At 62.4% G+C, this 15,699-nt stretch overlaps 8 protein-coding genes across 8 annotated transcripts; 4 read left to right on the top strand and 4 right to left on the bottom strand.

Moving 5' to 3' along the window:
• Positions 1-51: 51 nt before the first annotated feature.
• Positions 52-3,432, top strand: GGTG_08913 (hypothetical protein). The gene is made up of 2 exons (XM_009226755.1): positions 52-322; positions 375-3,432. Exons 1-2 carry the CDS (start codon positions 316-318, stop codon positions 3,266-3,268), a joined length of 2,901 nt encoding a protein of 966 aa, XP_009225019.1. The 5' UTR covers positions 52-315; the 3' UTR covers positions 3,269-3,432.
• Positions 3,433-3,834: 402 nt separating this feature from the next.
• On the bottom strand, positions 3,835-7,153 carry GGTG_08914 (hypothetical protein). The gene has a single exon (XM_009226756.1). It carries the CDS (start codon positions 7,018-7,020, stop codon positions 4,168-4,170), a length of 2,853 nt encoding a protein of 950 aa, XP_009225020.1. The 5' UTR covers positions 7,021-7,153; the 3' UTR covers positions 3,835-4,167.
• A 17-nt stretch (positions 7,154-7,170) lies between these two features.
• GGTG_08915 (hypothetical protein) lies at positions 7,171-7,834 on the top strand. The gene has a single exon (XM_009226757.1). It carries the CDS (start codon positions 7,217-7,219, stop codon positions 7,763-7,765), a length of 549 nt encoding a protein of 182 aa, XP_009225021.1. The 5' UTR covers positions 7,171-7,216; the 3' UTR covers positions 7,766-7,834.
• Positions 7,690-9,207, bottom strand: GGTG_08916 (hypothetical protein). The gene has a single exon (XM_009226758.1). It carries the CDS (start codon positions 8,811-8,813, stop codon positions 7,836-7,838), a length of 978 nt encoding a protein of 325 aa, XP_009225022.1. The 5' UTR covers positions 8,814-9,207; the 3' UTR covers positions 7,690-7,835.
• Positions 9,208-9,329: 122 nt separating this feature from the next.
• GGTG_08917 (hypothetical protein) lies at positions 9,330-9,904 on the top strand (the record flags this gene model as incomplete). The annotated part of the gene is made up of 3 exons (XM_009226759.1): positions 9,330-9,380; positions 9,458-9,600; positions 9,658-9,904. 3 exons carry the CDS (start codon positions 9,330-9,332, stop codon positions 9,902-9,904), a joined length of 441 nt encoding a protein of 146 aa, XP_009225023.1.
• Positions 9,905-10,888: 984 nt separating this feature from the next.
• Positions 10,889-11,221, bottom strand: GGTG_08918 (hypothetical protein; the record flags this gene model as incomplete). Its single annotated transcript, XM_009226760.1, has 1 exon — positions 10,889-11,221. One exon carries the CDS (start codon positions 11,219-11,221, stop codon positions 10,889-10,891), a length of 333 nt encoding a protein of 110 aa, XP_009225024.1.
• A 1,902-nt stretch (positions 11,222-13,123) lies between these two features.
• On the top strand, positions 13,124-14,405 carry GGTG_08919 (hypothetical protein; the record flags this gene model as incomplete). The annotated part of the gene is made up of 4 exons (XM_009226761.1): positions 13,124-13,199; positions 13,335-13,470; positions 13,900-14,067; positions 14,318-14,405. 4 exons carry the CDS (start codon positions 13,124-13,126, stop codon positions 14,403-14,405), a joined length of 468 nt encoding a protein of 155 aa, XP_009225025.1.
• A 35-nt stretch (positions 14,406-14,440) lies between these two features.
• GGTG_08920 (hypothetical protein) lies at positions 14,441-15,170 on the bottom strand (the record flags this gene model as incomplete). Its single annotated transcript, XM_009226762.1, has 2 exons — positions 14,441-14,660; positions 14,989-15,170. The coding sequence occupies 2 exons, from the start codon at positions 15,168-15,170 to the stop codon at positions 14,441-14,443; spliced, it is 402 nt and encodes a 133-aa protein (XP_009225026.1).
• Between the last annotated feature and the right edge of the window lie 529 nt (positions 15,171-15,699).

Consider the following 15,699-nt stretch of genomic DNA (forward strand, 5'->3'; position numbering starts at 1 on the left):
AACGGCACGTGTTTTGCGCAAATCCCCGACCTCCGCAATTCAAACTGCCAGCTCCCACCACCTTACCTCCATGACCCAGCTCTCACCAGCTCATCAGCTCGCAGCTCACGCCGCCGAGGTTCAGTCCAGGCAGTTCCAATCGCGTTGCGCCGCTGTGCTGTCTTTGTCTTGCGCCTCCCACCGACTTGACTCGCGCCCTGACGTCGAGCCATTGCGCCTGCGCGCCTACGAAGTAGCCTATGCGTGTTGCCGAATCCGTAGTGTAGTCGTAGACCGTACGTAGGCTATCGCGGCGAGCGCTGTCGCTTCGCAAGCATGTCTGGTAAGCATTGCCGTTAGCAGCGCCTGCCCTTTTCCAGCGCTAACATCCACAGCCGAAGAACCCCGACGGTCGGTCCGCAGCACCAAAGGCCAGAACACTAAGAACCTGGACCTTGACCAGCCGGCCGAGCCCAAGCGTCGCGGCCGCAAGAAGAAGCAGGAGGAGCCAGAGGAGCCCGAGGAGGAGATCATCCGCTGCGTCTGCGGCGCCACCGAGCAGACGGGCGACTCGGGCGAGCCATGGATCGCGTGCGACAAGTGCACCGCCTGGCAGCACAACGTGTGCGTCGGCAAGAGCATCTACGACGAGGATTTAACTAGCGAGTACTTCTGCGAGATGTGCAAGCCCGAGGACCACAAGGAGCTGCTGGATGGCATCGCGCGGGGGGAGAAGCCGTGGGAGGACCGCCGCAGGGTGTACGAGGAGGAGAGCAAGAAGAAGAAGAAGGGGGGTCCTAAGAGGGGCGCCAAAAAGCGCGCGAGCGATGTGAAGGAGCAGACGCCGGTGCCCAAGAGGCAGGCGACTCCCAAGGCGACTCCTAAGGGCAAGGGGGGGACTCCGGTGCCGGAGAAGAAGAAGGCCACGCCCGCTCCCGAGATCGCGGAGAAGCCAGCAGAGAAGCCCGAAAAGGCCGCAGAGGAGCCGGAGAAGCCGGCAGAGAAGCCTGAGAAGGCCGCAGAGAAGCCCGCCCCGGAGAAACCGGCGCCGGAAAAGGCCACGTCTGCACAAAAGGCGCCCACCCCAGACACGCCCGCGGACAAGCCCAAACCAACACCCAGCACCAAACGCAAGGCCAAGGAGCCCGCAGAAGACAAGGGAACCAAGCTGCGCAAGGTGTCCGAGTCTCAGGCCGTGCCCGCGCCCGCTGAAGATGCCCCAGAGGCCCCCGCCCCGGAGCCGGCCCCCGAGCCTCAGCGCCCCATCGTGCCCTACGACCCGCCGGCCGACCTCGCATCAGCTCTCGCGGAGCTTCCGCAGCCGCGCCAGAACCCCGCCAAGGCGCTGCAGAAGAGCATAACGGCCGCCATAGTGGGCCTGGAAAAGAAGGCATACAAGTTTGACGATGGGGCCACGACAGCCCAGCGCGCCGAGCGGCTGGCCCTCCAAGTCGAGCGAGCAGTCGAGGACACGCACGCCAACGCTAAGGAATATGGCGGGCAGATCAAGACTCTGGCCTTCAACATCAAGACCAACCTGGACCTGGTCAAGCGCCTGGTGGAGCGCACGCTGTCGCCGCCCATGCTGGCCACCATGACCACGGACGAGCTGGCGAGCAAGGAGCTGCAGCGGGAGACGGCCAAGATGCGCGAGCGCGCCGAGAAGCAGAGCATCCTCATCACCGAGGAGGGGCCGCGGGTCAAGATCACGCACAAGGGCGAGGAGATTATCGGCAACGACGACGAGCCCACGCCGACGGATGACGCACCAGTGTCGCGACATCATGAGCCGGCGAGGCCCGCTCCCGCTCCCGCCGAGCCCGAGCAGGTGGCAAACGACGCCATGGAGGTCGAGCTGCCGGCAGACGTCGAGTACCGGCGGCCGCTCCGCATCGATCCGCAGAGCTCTGCTAAAGCCTCGGGATTTGACATTAAGCAGGTGTTTTCCAAGGTCAAGTCTCCCACGCAACCGGTGCGCCGCCCGTCGCAGCCCACGTCCAGGAGCCCGGTGGACGACGCCGAGGTGGATCGGCTGATTGCCGATGAAGCCGAGTCGCCGCCGTACTCGCCCACAGACGAGACGGAGGACCCCGACGTCATCTGGCGGGGCTCGCTCGAGATGCCCGGTGTGGCCACGCTGACGGTGTCGTCCAAATTTATGGGAGGGGGCAACCTGAAAGTGGTCTACAACATGCCGTGGGATACGCTCTTTCCCAGCCGCATCACCGTGGACGGTCGCCTCGGCAAAGACGCGGCGTCGTCGTACCTGTGCGGCATGCGGTGGCGGAGCATGTTTGACCTCGTTATCGCCAGCCTGCAGCCGACGAGCGAGGCTGCCAAGCCGCAGTTCCAAAAGGTGGTGGAGTACTTTATTAGTCGCAAAAAGTATGGCGTGGCAGGCCCCAAAGCCCTCCCCAACGTACGCGACATGTACCTCATCCCGCTGCTGCCCGACGGCGAGATGCCCGAGATCATGATGAACCTGCAGGACAACCTGGTGCCTGAAAACCGAACGGAGCCGATGCTGCTTATTGTGTTTGTCTATCAGAACGATCCGGAGCAGCTGAGGCGGTTGCGGGAGGGACAGGGGCAGACCCTGGCGCATACGCCCAACACGCACACCAATGGAGGGCCTGTTGGGATGTCGCCCATCACGCCGGCGCCGGGCCCTCTCGACTACGGCGCGGCCAAGGAGCGTGACCAGATGCGGGGGGTGACGGTAGGGCGGCAAATCCTGGGCGAGGAGCTGTGGAGCAGTCCAAGTCTGCAGTATCTGATGCCGGGGGCGGACAAGATGCACGCCAAGGAGTGGATAGCGATCAAGACGATATTGCAGAGCAGCCAGCGTGCTAGGGACGACCTGGCGTCGCTTACGGAGCTAGTCGGGGAGTTTAGCAGGCAGACGGAGCAGCAGCAGCGGCAGCAGCAGCAGGGGCAGCAACAGCAGGGGCAGCAGCAGCAGCAGCAGCAGCAGCAGCAGGGATATCAGCAGCAGCCACAGCAACAGCATCAACAACAACGCCCTCACGCCACCCCAACACCCCGCGCCCAGCCTCGGCCAAAGCCAACAACCCAAATACTCCCTCCCAAGGCCGTGGCGGCATCCCCCAAGGCCGTGCCTGCATCGCCCAAGACGCCGTCCGCCGCGTCCCCCAAGGCCGCCCAGGCCCGCCCCGGACCGATATCGCAGACTCCGGTGCCGATTCCGCGCATCCCGCACACGCAGCCCAAGCCTGCCCCGAGGCCGGTGACACAGGTGCCAGTCCCAGCGCCGAATCCGCAGAGCTGATTTCCTATTGTATGGTGTTTCGCATACCCTGTCTTTTGATGTTTGGCTTGCCGTTCTGAGCAGCTTTCTTGCTCGTGAGAGCTTTCTTTACGATTTCTTGGTCTGGTTCCGTAGTAGTAGTAGTATGTAGGACACGAATCGTCACTGTTTGTCATGTGCTCAGGCGTGCTGCTCAACGTGGCTGTGCTGTGATTGGATACACGTGCCAAGACAGGGACGCGCGGGCTTTAAAGCCCCAGCTTAAAGCCCCCACCCCCGCCCGCGTCTTCTCTGACCGACAAACCCACCCCAACTTGGATACGAACGAGACCAACCAGCCAGCCCACCCCGAGATAAGACAAAAACACTACCAAACACCCATTTCATGGTAAGCAGCCCGCTAACGCCGCCCGAGCCATGCTGACGTCACAGATGCCCGCCCCCAACGGCCCCGGCAGCTCTGCCGCGTCCACCATCTCGAGCATCGTCAAGCCGGCCGAGGCGACTGGCACCAAGTGCTTCGAGTGCGACGGCTACCAGTGCTGCTGCATCCCGATTCCGTGCACGGTCATGTAGGGAGTGGGAGATGGGTGTGGATGCGGAAGTGGAAGTGGATGATACGGATATCAATACGATGAGTTTGCGGTCCATCTTGCAAGGAATTGCGGTCTATCTGCCTGTTTTGCCAGCCTACCAAACCCGCCTCGCCACATTCTAGCGGCCGATGCGTCCTTCTCGCTCTGTTGGGAGAAAATGCAGGATAGATCGGGTATGGGACTAATATGAATATTGCGGGTTGGTACCAAATCCGCGTCACCACCTCTCCCAGGTCCTCGCACTCAAAGTAATGGAAAGTGCAGGATAAATAAAAAATGCATCAATACGTGAATTGCGTTACCTGCACGTTGCCTTCTCGGCCCCTACCAAATCCGCTTCGCCACCATCTCGTAGCGGCTGATCCGCCCCAGATCCTTCTCGCTCTTCTCCCGCTTGCCGACGTTGCGCCGCTCCGTCGCCTGCGCCTTCTTGAGCCCCTCCGGGTCGTCCTCGTACAGCTTGGCGCGCCGCTCGTCGCCCACCTCGACCTGGCCGAAGCCGCCGACGCGCTTGCTGCCCTTTTGGTCAAACACCTCGGGCTCGAGGCGGCCGGCGGCCACGGCCAGCTCCCGGCGGCGCATGCGCGCGTACCGGCTGCGCGAGTAGCGCAGCAGCGCCATGCCCAGCAGCAGCTTGAGCACCAGCAGCACCAGAAAGGCGAGGAAGAAGAAGGTGAGCATGGTCAGGGCCGCGATGGCGTCGTCGGTGGTCCAGTCGCCGACGAGGGGCTTGGGGGAGGTGGCAAAGTCGGAAGGCGAGGTGGGTGCCGACTCGTTCCCCACGTAGGGCAGGCCGTGGACGGCGCGGCCCAGAGCGTTGCGGATCAGCGTGTCCAGGCGGTCCAGAGACGCGGCCATGGCGGGGGAAGACGGCGTGGCGGATGTCGGCTCGGCCAGGGCGGTCTGCGTCGACGACGGCAGCGGAGCGGGCAGGTGCGTGGCCAGGAACATGTGGTACGTCTGGACCGAGGCGCGGATAAAAAGGCACGACAGCGGCAGCAGCGGCAGGCCGAGGCGGCGGGTCAGCGAGGGGGTTACAAAGGCGTTGGTGTAGTAGTCTTTGCATAGGATGTCCAGCACGCGGCTGTAAAAGTTGGGTTTGATGTTGTTGAATTTGTTGATATAGGCGTGCTTGATCCAGTCCACCACCGTCTCGCTGCCCGTCACGATCAGGAACGGAGATAGCACTTCGCCTGACCACAGCCAGGCCGGCAGGGCCGTGAAGCTGGCCGGCAGTACCGACGGGCTATGCAGCGGCATTTTGAAGGACGGATCATCGCTGTCCGGACCACCACCCGAAATAGCGCCTGGGATAGTCCAGAATCCGACTTCGACAATATTGCGCATGGCGATGATGAGCAGCATTAGCCACAGCTGGAAGCGTTCGACAATGTCGGCACACGTGAGCTGGAACACGTTTTCCTTTTCGAACCGCTTGAATACGGCGCTCTTGATCTCGACAAACTGGTTGGAGATGAGCAGTGTTAGGAGCGCGTTGTTGTACGAGTTAACGGCCACGTTGAGCGTGATGACCTGATAGAAGAGAGTGATGGCGTGGCACGTGTTGTAAATAAGCGCCAGAAGAAACATGCCAAACGGCACCAGCACCTTGGACCGGCCCAGGTGGTTGCGGGCCAGCACCTCGGTACTAAACAGGCATTCGAATATGTCCTGGCCTAGCGACGACAGCAGCCGGTCACCCACTTCGAGGCCGTTGTAAATAACGTAGAGCTTGATGGCCGATTGAGCGCGGATAAAATGGTACATGCGGCTGGCGTCGAGTCGCATTAGTGCCATGCAGCTGAATAGAATCACAAAGCCCTGGAGGATATCGGCCTTGTGAAAGGACGTGAGGTTGGATGGCATCGACTTGGTGCGTCGGTGCCCCCTGCGGCCACGGTGTCGGGGCGCCCGCAGCGGAGGGGCCGGCTTGCGCGCTTCGAACTGCACCGACGGCTCTTCGACGGCTGAGCTGGGCGCGCTCGCCTCACGGGCCCTGCTGGGGCTGCGGGACTCTTCGCCGGCCGAGTCGCGGGCCCGTCCCCGCCTTAGCCAGCGGCCCAGGCCGTACCATACGTAGCCGATGGACCAGCGGGCTTCCCTAACCACCACGTAACCCCACCATTTGACCAGCACGCCCAGGGCGATGACGAAGCGCATGGGCAGGATGGTAAAGGTCCAGAGCCAGGCGTCGAGGCAGGCGAGGGCGCCAAAGCAGATGGTGCGCTCGAGAAAGGACGGCAGCAGTAGAAAGTTCTTGAGGCGCTCGAACTTGACGGCGCTCGATTCGTAGGGCACGTCGTTGGCATACGAGTGCTGGATGTAGAGGGGGCTGGGGCGCTCGCCGGCCAGCTCGAGCTGCAGAAACATGGGGACCGACATGGGAGGGAGGGGGACGCTGGCGGACTCGACGGGCGTCTCGGCGGGCAGCAGCTGGGGCGTCTGGGTCTGGTCCGAGACGCTGGGCGGGGCGCTGGGCGGGACGCCGTTGGGCGGGATCTGGATGCCATTAAGCGGGATCTGGATGCCATTGAGGCGGGGAGTGGGGTGGAACGAGTTCCTGCGGCTGCCGGCGGGCGGTTGCGGTTGCGGCTGCTCTTTGCTGGACTTTTGCCTGCTCATGGGCGGCGTCGACAGGGTGCGCGGGGAGCCGGCGGGCCGAGCGGGCTTATCGCTGACGGTGGCGCGGTGGCTGCGGCCGTGCCGGTCGGGTTCGAGAGGGAGGGAGCCCTGCAGCACGGCGCGGGCCTGGTCGGCCATTGACGGGCGGGCGGCGGTCTCGACGATGCTGGCGGAGAGCGGGTGGCTGAGGGTGGCGCCGACAGGGCTGCGGTCCGGGATCGGGGCCACGGGCAGCGACTCTGGAGAGGCGGCCAGCTCGCGCATCTTGCTGGCCGAGAGCCTGCGCACGCCGTCCTTGCTGACCGACTGGGTTCGAGGTCCCGTGTCGACACGCAGGTCGCGCTCCTCGGTGCCGTCGCCGGCGACCGGGCTCTCATCTATGGCGCTCTCGTCGGGCATGACGGGAATGACGGGCGATCGAGAGGCCCAGTTAGTGGGAGTGCCATCTGGGGTTGGGAGCTGGTCGAGGCCGAGGCCGTTGATGGCGAGGCCTAGAGGTTGATCGAGAGGTCGGTCGGGTCCATCGCCCTCGGGCCGTGGATCGTTAGCCTGCATTGCACTGGCCTCGTCCAAGCGGCGAGCATGCTGTTGGGTGGGTGGGTGGTTGAGGTGTGATTTGGGGTTGATTGTGTGATTTGGGTGGTCGAGGTGAGGTTAAGGTCGAGGTTTGTTCTAGAGATACGTCACCCTCAACGCCGCAAATAAATCGATTTCTCCACCTCTCCCTCAACACACATTCACATTCACCGCAATGCCCTTCCAACTCGCCTTTGCCTCCTCCTCGGCCGCGTCCGACCACGCTCTCATCAACCATCTTGTCGTTTTGATAAACGACGCCTACACAAAGTCCGAGGCCGGCATCTGGGCTCCCAGCGCGCCCTTTTGCCGCACCAGCGTCGCTGACCTGCAGCACTGCATCAACGCCTCGGAGCTGGTGCTCGCCTGGTCCGGCACGCTCGACGCATCCACCGTGCTGGGCGCCGTGCGGCTACAGCGGCGCGACGTCCCTCTTATCGCCATGCTGGCCTGCGACCCGGCCGCGCGGGGCACCGGGCTCGGCACCGCCCTGGTGCGCTTCTGCGAGGACGAGGCCCGGGCGCGGGGGGCGTCGGCCGTCCACATCGACCTGCTGACCCCGCGAGCCTGGGATCACCCGGAAAAGGTCCGGCTGGCAGCCTGGTACGAGCGGTCCGGCTACGTCGTCATACGCCGCGACCAGGCCGAGACTCACTACGCCGAGCTGGCGCCGATGTTGGCGGGGCCGTGTGATGTGAGGGTTTTTGAGAAGAGGCTGAATTGATTACATTACGTCTGTCTCTCTGTCTGTCTGTCCCGTCTCCCCGTCTTCACTTAAACTCATGGTCCACAGCCTATCCCAACAGTCCCATCCCCTTCCCACCCCTCGGAACCACGCTTGGCGTCGGCCATACCGTCTGCGTGTACGTGGTGAAGACGGTGCTGATCAGCGTCGACGCGCTGGCGCTGCAGCCGGTAGTGTCCGGGGGGAGCGTCGAGACGGGTTCACCGTGGCTGTTGTAGCACGTCCGGCGGTGGCAGTAGTGGCCCTTGGGCTTGGTCACGGTTGTGACGGCGGGGGTAGTTCTGGTCTCGGTGACGACGCCGCCGGGGGATGTCTTGGTCTCGGTGACGACGGTGCCGGGCAGGGTTCTGGTCTCGGTAACCACGCCGCCGGGGGATGTCTTGGTCTCGGTAACCACGCCGCCGGGCAGGGTCCGAGTTTCGGTCACTATGTCGCCGGGCAAGGTTCTAGTCTCGGTGACCACACCACCGGGCCATGTTGTGGTCTCGGTCACGGTTCCGCTGGGCAGGGTTCTAGTCTCCGTCACGACACCGCCTGGCAGCGTCTTGGTTTCGGTGACCGCCTCGCCGGGCAGCGTCTTTGTTTCCGTGACAGCGCCCCCGGGTAACGTCTTGGTCTCGGTGATCACCTCACCCGACAGAGTCCTGGTCTCAGTAACAGCCCCGCCCGGCAGCGTCTTGGTCTCGGTGACGATCCCACCCGGCAAAGTCTTGGTCTTGGTGACGACACTGGGTCGAGTCCTGACCTTGGTGACCACAGGCACCGTCTTGGTCTCGCCCACCGTCTCGGTGAGCGTCTTGCCCACCGTCACTGTCACGCCCGTCACCGTCACTGTCCCGCCCACAGTCACCGTTGGCCCGTCGATGGTAACAAACACTGTAGAAGGCACTGTATGCGTGACGGTCACGGCGTCTGCGGGACAGGCGCAGGTGTTGCTGGGCTTGTGCCACCGGCCGAAGACCTCACGAGGCCGGGTCTGGGCGGCCGAAGCACAGCTGATGGCAGCAAGGAAGAGGGAGGTACGCATGGTGGTGGTGGGTGGTGTGGGATGTGACGCGGTGATGGTGAGTATGGCGATGATGTGATGGCGATGTGCTGATCCATGGTGATGGCGACAGCGGTCTTTTATCCCCGAACTGGCAGCAGATCAGACCGACTGCTAGGGAGCAGGGAGCGTGATATTGGCATATTGCAGCATGTCCAGGGCGTAGTTTCAGGGAGATTGGGACCGTATAGACCGTAGACAGAAGGGACCGTTATATAGGGACACCGTAGATGGAAGGGACCGGAAAAAGCAGAGATTGGAGACACAGACAAGACGTAGCAGGAACGATAGTATATATAGGGAGACTGTAGACAGGAGGGAAATGACATCCCTCGATTATCCCTCACAGCAATTGATGTCAATACTCGACCGGGAGTATAGGCGTTAGCTCCCTGCGCTAATGGCCCCACAGTGGAGACGCATGAGTGGACCAACGCGTCGACAGGCCGCGGCTGATGAACCGACCTGGCGACAACATTCAATCAACATCCCACAACCATGGGCGCTTGCAGCTCCTGTCTCGGCGGACAGCGCCAGGAATTCGAAGAGGTATGTAGTCCGACCCTGGATGCGCCGTGCTGACCCGCGCCGTGCTGATCCGTGCTGATCCGTGCCAACCGCCGCAGGACGACGAGTCCCGTCTCCTCTTTGACGACCCCAATGGCCTCCACTACGGCAGCTTCCAGCAGCAGATGACGGGCCAGGACGACCAGCTCGAGGCCCAGCGCGAGATTGAGGCCCTGCAGCGCGTGGTGGCGCGGACGTCCGAGTGAGTGCCTCTGAGTGCCTCCGAGTGCCTCTCGGAGACCCGACGCTAACAAATCAGCAACATGGTCGACATCTTCGAGATCGCGCCCCAGGACGAGGCCCCCGCCTACGCCTTCCCCGGCCAGGACGCGCGGCTGGCCCGGTACCAGAACCTGCTCTCCAAGCTGTCGGACGATGCCAGCGTGTGCAGCACGGCCAGCACAAAGGTCGACTGGGTGCCGTGGGACGACCACGTGGAGCTGCAGCCGGCGCCCAAGGAGGCCGGGCCGCTGGTTGGGACGTTTGCGGATGCCGTGGAGCGGTGACGGACGCCGTATCCTGCGCAGACGCGCCGCCCACGGCTCTACCAAACTCACGGCAGCCGCCCCAATCACGCCTACACCCGGAACCAGTCCGGCAGACGCCTCCAGCCACATGACCAACGGCCAGCGCCGACTCCATCCTGCCTCCCAGGGCCTCCCCTGCCCCGTCGTTCGGCCCAGCGGCCTGGCCAGCGTCACGTCACACCACCGGCAGACGTGGCACGACCAGCTCTCTCTCTTGGCTGCATTGCTACGTCCCATGCGGGGTGCGGGGGTTGCGCTGTCACATGATGGCGAGCCCAATGCCGTCGGGCACTGTTTGTCGTTGACTGTTTGTCATTGACTGTTTGTCGTTGACTGTTTGTCGTTGACTGTTGCGTTGACTGTTGCATGGTTGACTGTTGCATTGTCGACTATTGCACATCTGTATGATACTGCGTTACGTTTGATAGATAATACGCGGCATGCCCGCATTTTTCTTTGTGCGTCTGCCCTATCGACCGGGGTGTCTGTAGTTTATCCGATGTCGGGCTGCGGCCAGGGGGTGCAGGTGCGTACAGTATTTTCGGCTTGCAGAGGATTCTAGCGGTGACGGTCTGAGCCCTGGACGGTTTCCAGCCTCAGGACTCACAATCAGCCAAGCGTCGACGACCCTGTCCCTGTGCCCCCGCTGCCGCATGCCATCATCTTGGGTCGGATCTCGGCTTTTGTAGTGCCACAGTGGGCTGGAAGAATAGAAGACTGGAAGTGGGCTCAAGACTGCAAGGACTGGAGTGGGCTGCAACTGGAAGCGGGCTAGAAGCGAGCTTGCCCTATGTTCCTGGACGTGGGTTCGCATTTATGCTCATCCACAAGTAACGTATTTGACCCAAGGAGAGGCATGACGACATAAAAGAAATAATAACCCAGATCCACATTACGCCAACGCCACCCATTACTTTTCCTGCTCGCTGTTTCTTCCCCGCTGTTGTCTTGTCTGCTGCCCCCTTACGACAGCATCCGTTCTCTCGCCTGGTGCTCCAGATAAATCGCGTTCATCTGTTGACTTATTTCGTACATGTCCTGCTGCGTCTTCTCGATAGTGGCCGGCCGCCCCCCCTCGCGCGACCAGCGCTCGACGTCGGCCGCCATCTTGTTGTACCGGCGCTGCTTCTTCTCGAGCTGCTCGCAGAGGCGGCACGTCGACGCCTGGTGAAAGGTCTCGTACACGAGCTTGAGCCCGCACGTCTCGCCGGTGCGGTACTCCTTGGTGCACTGCTGTCGGAAGTTTCCCCACTTCCAGTAGCCGCACACCCACTTGGTCTGGTCAAAGTAGCACATGGGGGGCCGGTGGCGGGTGACTGGGTGTAGACTGGGTGTAGACTGGGTGTAGGCTGGCTGTAGACTGGCTGTAGACTGGCTGGCGGACTATCGACTCGACTGTAGACTGCTGTCAGCGAACGTAGACCCGGCTGTGCCACCGGAACGGCACGCAAGAGGCACAGCTGAGACAGCTTACCGAGGGTGTCTGGGGCTGAACCCACAGGCGGCTCACAAGGGGGTGGGGTGTCGCCGTCGTGCTGTCGTCTTGCTTTTTTATGCTGGCGCGGCGAGGTCAGAAGATCGAGGACGGATGCGAGACGGCAGAGCTGTGGATTGGAGTAGGGGGACGCTGACGAGAACGGCACTTTGGCTTCTTATACATGTCTATCAATGCCCATCTGTGGGCCTGGCTCGCTGTCGTCCCTCGACCTCCGTCTTTCCCCCCTCGTCTTGTCCGGGTCTCGACGCACACCCTCCGGACGACGTAGCGGCAAGGGTGTGGTGCGGACAGGTGGATAGCATGGTACCCGCGGGCGAGGGCGTCGCGCTTGCGGGCACGCGGTCAACGCATAGCGCACCCCAAGTACCTCGCCTGCCGGTGCGACATGCAGTGGCCTGTTGCGCTGTCCTCTGGTGCAGGACGGTAGGAAGAGCAGCAGAGCAGAGGAGCAGAGGCAGCAGCAGCAGCAGCAGCAGTAGCAGCAGCAGCGGCAACGGCAACGGCAGCACCACCACCACCACCACCACCACCACACATATCGACCCCCGCGCCGCCAGGTGTCTGCCCGGCCGTGGCCGTGGCCCATATGCTAGGCCCCTGTCGTTAGCTGCAGGCCCTCCCCACACCGGGGCGTAAGCCTAGGGCAGGATGCAACCACGTCGGCAGCTATAGAACCGAGTGGGGTGGGCCGCGTGCTGCGTGCTGTTCCTGGTGTGCCTGTGGATTGCTGGCGACGGACGCAGTTGCGCGGGAGCGCGCATCTTGGACTGGCCCGCCGGAGCCTGCCCCTTGTCTCCCCGATCCAAGAGGGAGGGGCGCGCTGTTTGGAGCCGTCGAATGGAACCACGTCGAGACCGTTCCGCTTCTCTACCGACTCTGGCTAAATGCGTGAGGGTCGATTGGTCCCGCCTCTTTCCGAGTTGTGTGGTTGAGACCTTTTTGCGAGCGAGTTGGCTTCTACGAACGTTGACTTGGGTTCTGCGTACATTGACTGCACTTGGGTTCTGCTGCAAATGTTTACTGCAATTTCTGGGTTCTGAGAGAACTTTGACAGAATTACCGCAAAATGTCTGAGAAACCGGAACCCGTAATGGCTAGAAGCCCGGACCTGAGCCTAGTCTGGATAAGGGGTTTCAGGGCGGACGATAGGCCACAAGGCTGGATAGGGGCCTGCATCTAGATAGGGGCACTGATGCCTGTATAGAAATAGGGCACGATGCCTGTATTTGCATAGGAATATGTGACTGATAGCACCGGCTGGAAATAGGGGCGACTGCATCGGCTGGCTAGAATAGCGGCTGCATCGGCTGCACATCCACGGTGGCGATAGCTCCCGCTGATCCGTAAATCAAAGTCTCAACTCGCGCTCCTGCCGCGGCTGCAGCCTTCCACTATCGCCAGACGTTTGATTTGCATGCCACCTCACCATGCATCCACGGCTTGTCACCACGCTCGGCTACAGGCAGCCCACACACACTGGATTCAGCCTGTGGAGGTTGTGCCTGGATTCACTTTGATTTTGATATTGGCCTGCCGCGTTGGATAGCAGCCGAGTTATCAGACCAGAGTCGTGCCTCGATGGAACGACCTGCACTCCCCGCATCAGGCCGTGAACCGAGGTGATACATGACCTCAGGATAGCAACGTGGCAAGGTCTTGGTGGCTGGTCCACCCACCAATACTCACCGTGTGCTCTCGGGATGGCAGACTGGACGGCAGCGTTGAGCCTGGCTCGGTTCCGCTCGGCCGTCTATGCCGTGTCAACTCGGCAGTGGGGTGCGTGGGCGGTGTCTGACCGGTGGACGATGTTGGCAATAATATTCCCTATTAGCCGCTACGGATTCAAAGATTGGCGTTAAGAGTGGGCGGGGAGGCAGGGAGGGTAAGGGAGTGGCAATGAGGGCGGAAGAGGGCAGGGAGAGGGCAGGGAGAGGCCGGATGCAGCAGCAGCGGGCCAGCAGAAGCAGCCAGCAGTAGTGGCAGCGGACCAGCAGCAGCAGCAGCAGCAGAAGACCAGCAGAAGACCAGCAGCAGACCAGCAGCAGCGGTAGCGGACCACCACAGCAACCAGCAGCAGCCACCAGCCAGGCCCGTGGTCCGAACAGGGAGGGGTCGCCATGCAGGCGAGTCTGGCCACAGCAGCACTTTGCCACCCCTGTCGGCTTTGTACACGCAACCCTACATGACTTGATCTGGAAGCTCAGGGCGCCTTGGAGTTGGGGGCGGTTGGCGACACGTCGACTGATCTGCTAGAGGAGTAGATGCCCGAACGGGGTAGACTTGGGCATTAATAGTCTGCGTTTGTACGACGAGGGTTAAGGGGAGGGGTAGGGAAGGGTAGGGAGAGGGAGAGGGAGAGGGGGAGGGAGAGGGAGACAGGGACAGACAGGGTGAGGAGCACCGGAGAGGCAACAGGGAGGTAACAGGGCGAGCCACGAGAACAAGGAGCCGGCCGCAGAGAGCAACCACAGAACAGAAAACAAGGAGCGGCCGCAGAACAGGCCAAGAGCGACCGCAAGCAGGACGGACTGTGCAGGCCGAGCTCGGCCAGGCAGGAGGCCAGAAGGCCAGGAGGCCAGGAGGCCAGGAACCAGGAGGCCAGGAACCAGGAAGCCATACGGCAGGCTAGGAAGGCAGCTAGACGGTAGGCCCAGGAAACGGTCATCGGAAGCAAGGCGTGATGAGCTGTCACCCACACCCAGAAACGCTAGAGGTGGCGGGGCTTGAGTGCCGGATGAATGCATATTGCAAGACTCGGGCGGGCAGGCAGCTCAGGGCAGGCAGCTGGTAGCTCAGGCAGGCAGCTCGGGGCACCTCGGGGTACTTCGGGCACTTCAGGGGGCCACATTGTGCACCATATTGTGCACCACATGTATAAAATGTAAAATGCACAGCACATTTGCGGCTCAAATACCGCTCTACGCGCCCTGCGTCAGCGGCCGCCCACGCAACGAGGCCAGCCGGCCCGTACCGTCGAGCTAGTTGCTCAGGCAGTGGTGATGTTTATGCACCGAGAATTACACGCCATTCGACGACCGCCATTCACGGCCCGTGTCGTCATGGCCAGTGGTCTGTTTGGAAAGCAGCCTCATCGCAGCCGCCCGCGACCGCCATTGGTTGGGCCCTAGGGTGGCGGCCCAATCCCGGGCTGCCTGGAAAAGGTATTTGGCTCTGTCTCGGCTCCGTCTCACGAGCGACATGGGCCGGGATGCGGCGGCAAAACAGCCGCTGCTGCGTCTAGGCGCTGTCCATTACGTACGTGAGTATGCGTGCCCCGCCTGCGTGATCGATGGGTTGCAGCAAGGGGCGGCCCACGTGAGGCAGGGGTGAGGCAGGGGATTTAGGTGAGGAGTGACGAGGCAGGGGATTTGGGTGAGCAGTCCGAGTCCGGGCAGACCACGAGGGGGCACGGCGAGGGCACCAAGGGTACGACGGGCGTCACGGCCGGAACGAGGCGAGCACATCACAGCGAGGCGAGAGTTACGTGTCATGCAAGCCAACCGTCATATCTACGGCACCGGCAACTCTCGGTCCGCTCAAATGCATGCAGCAACGCGGTCAGAACCCGTTACACGCCGCGCCGAGCTTGAAGCCCAGCACCCCAGCTGCAACCCGGTGAGCGGCTGTAGCCTGGGCAGCCGCGTGGGGGCAGGCTGTGTTGTCAGGCTCAAACGCCGAGCTCGTCCAAAGAGGCTGTGGTGGCGAGGTGCTGGCGGATAAGCGAGTGATAATGCGGTTGACGGCCATGTTTGGCGGCCGATGCGAGGACAGCGCACGGCAGGGCTGGCACAATTGTGTGAGCAAGGGAGGAGAGGACGAAAAGGGAGAAGGGAGATGACCAAAACAAACGACAGACCCGCTGATCGCTCACGGATGGCCCCGTCTGTCCGTGCGCTGATGGCGTAAGCGCATCCATATTGACCCTCCATTTATATCACTCCGCCTGGCAGAATCCAGGTACCGCCCCGCTGCCCCGCTGCGTGAGTCGAACTGGACCGTGCTCGCGCTATGCCGGGTGGGGCGTGATGAGTACGCGACGTTGGATACGCGCCGTTGAGACGTTGGGGATACGTTTGTTTGCGACTGTGTTTTCGTGTGTCTTGTCCGTCTGCGTCTCCGTCTGCGTTTTCCGTCTTTGTTGCACCCGCTGGACGTTACCACTGGACGCCATTAGCGCGCTACCCGTAACGGCGCAGGCGCCTTGCTGACGGTACGCTGGACGGACGCCTCGGACCTAAACCCCCGTCGCACGTCGCTAGGACTTTCCGCATTCACA

The sequence above is a fragment of the Gaeumannomyces tritici genome (assembly GCF_000145635.1).
Source record: "Gaeumannomyces tritici R3-111a-1 unplaced genomic scaffold supercont2.4, whole genome shotgun sequence".
Taxonomy (NCBI): domain Eukaryota; kingdom Fungi; phylum Ascomycota; class Sordariomycetes; order Magnaporthales; family Magnaporthaceae; genus Gaeumannomyces; species Gaeumannomyces tritici.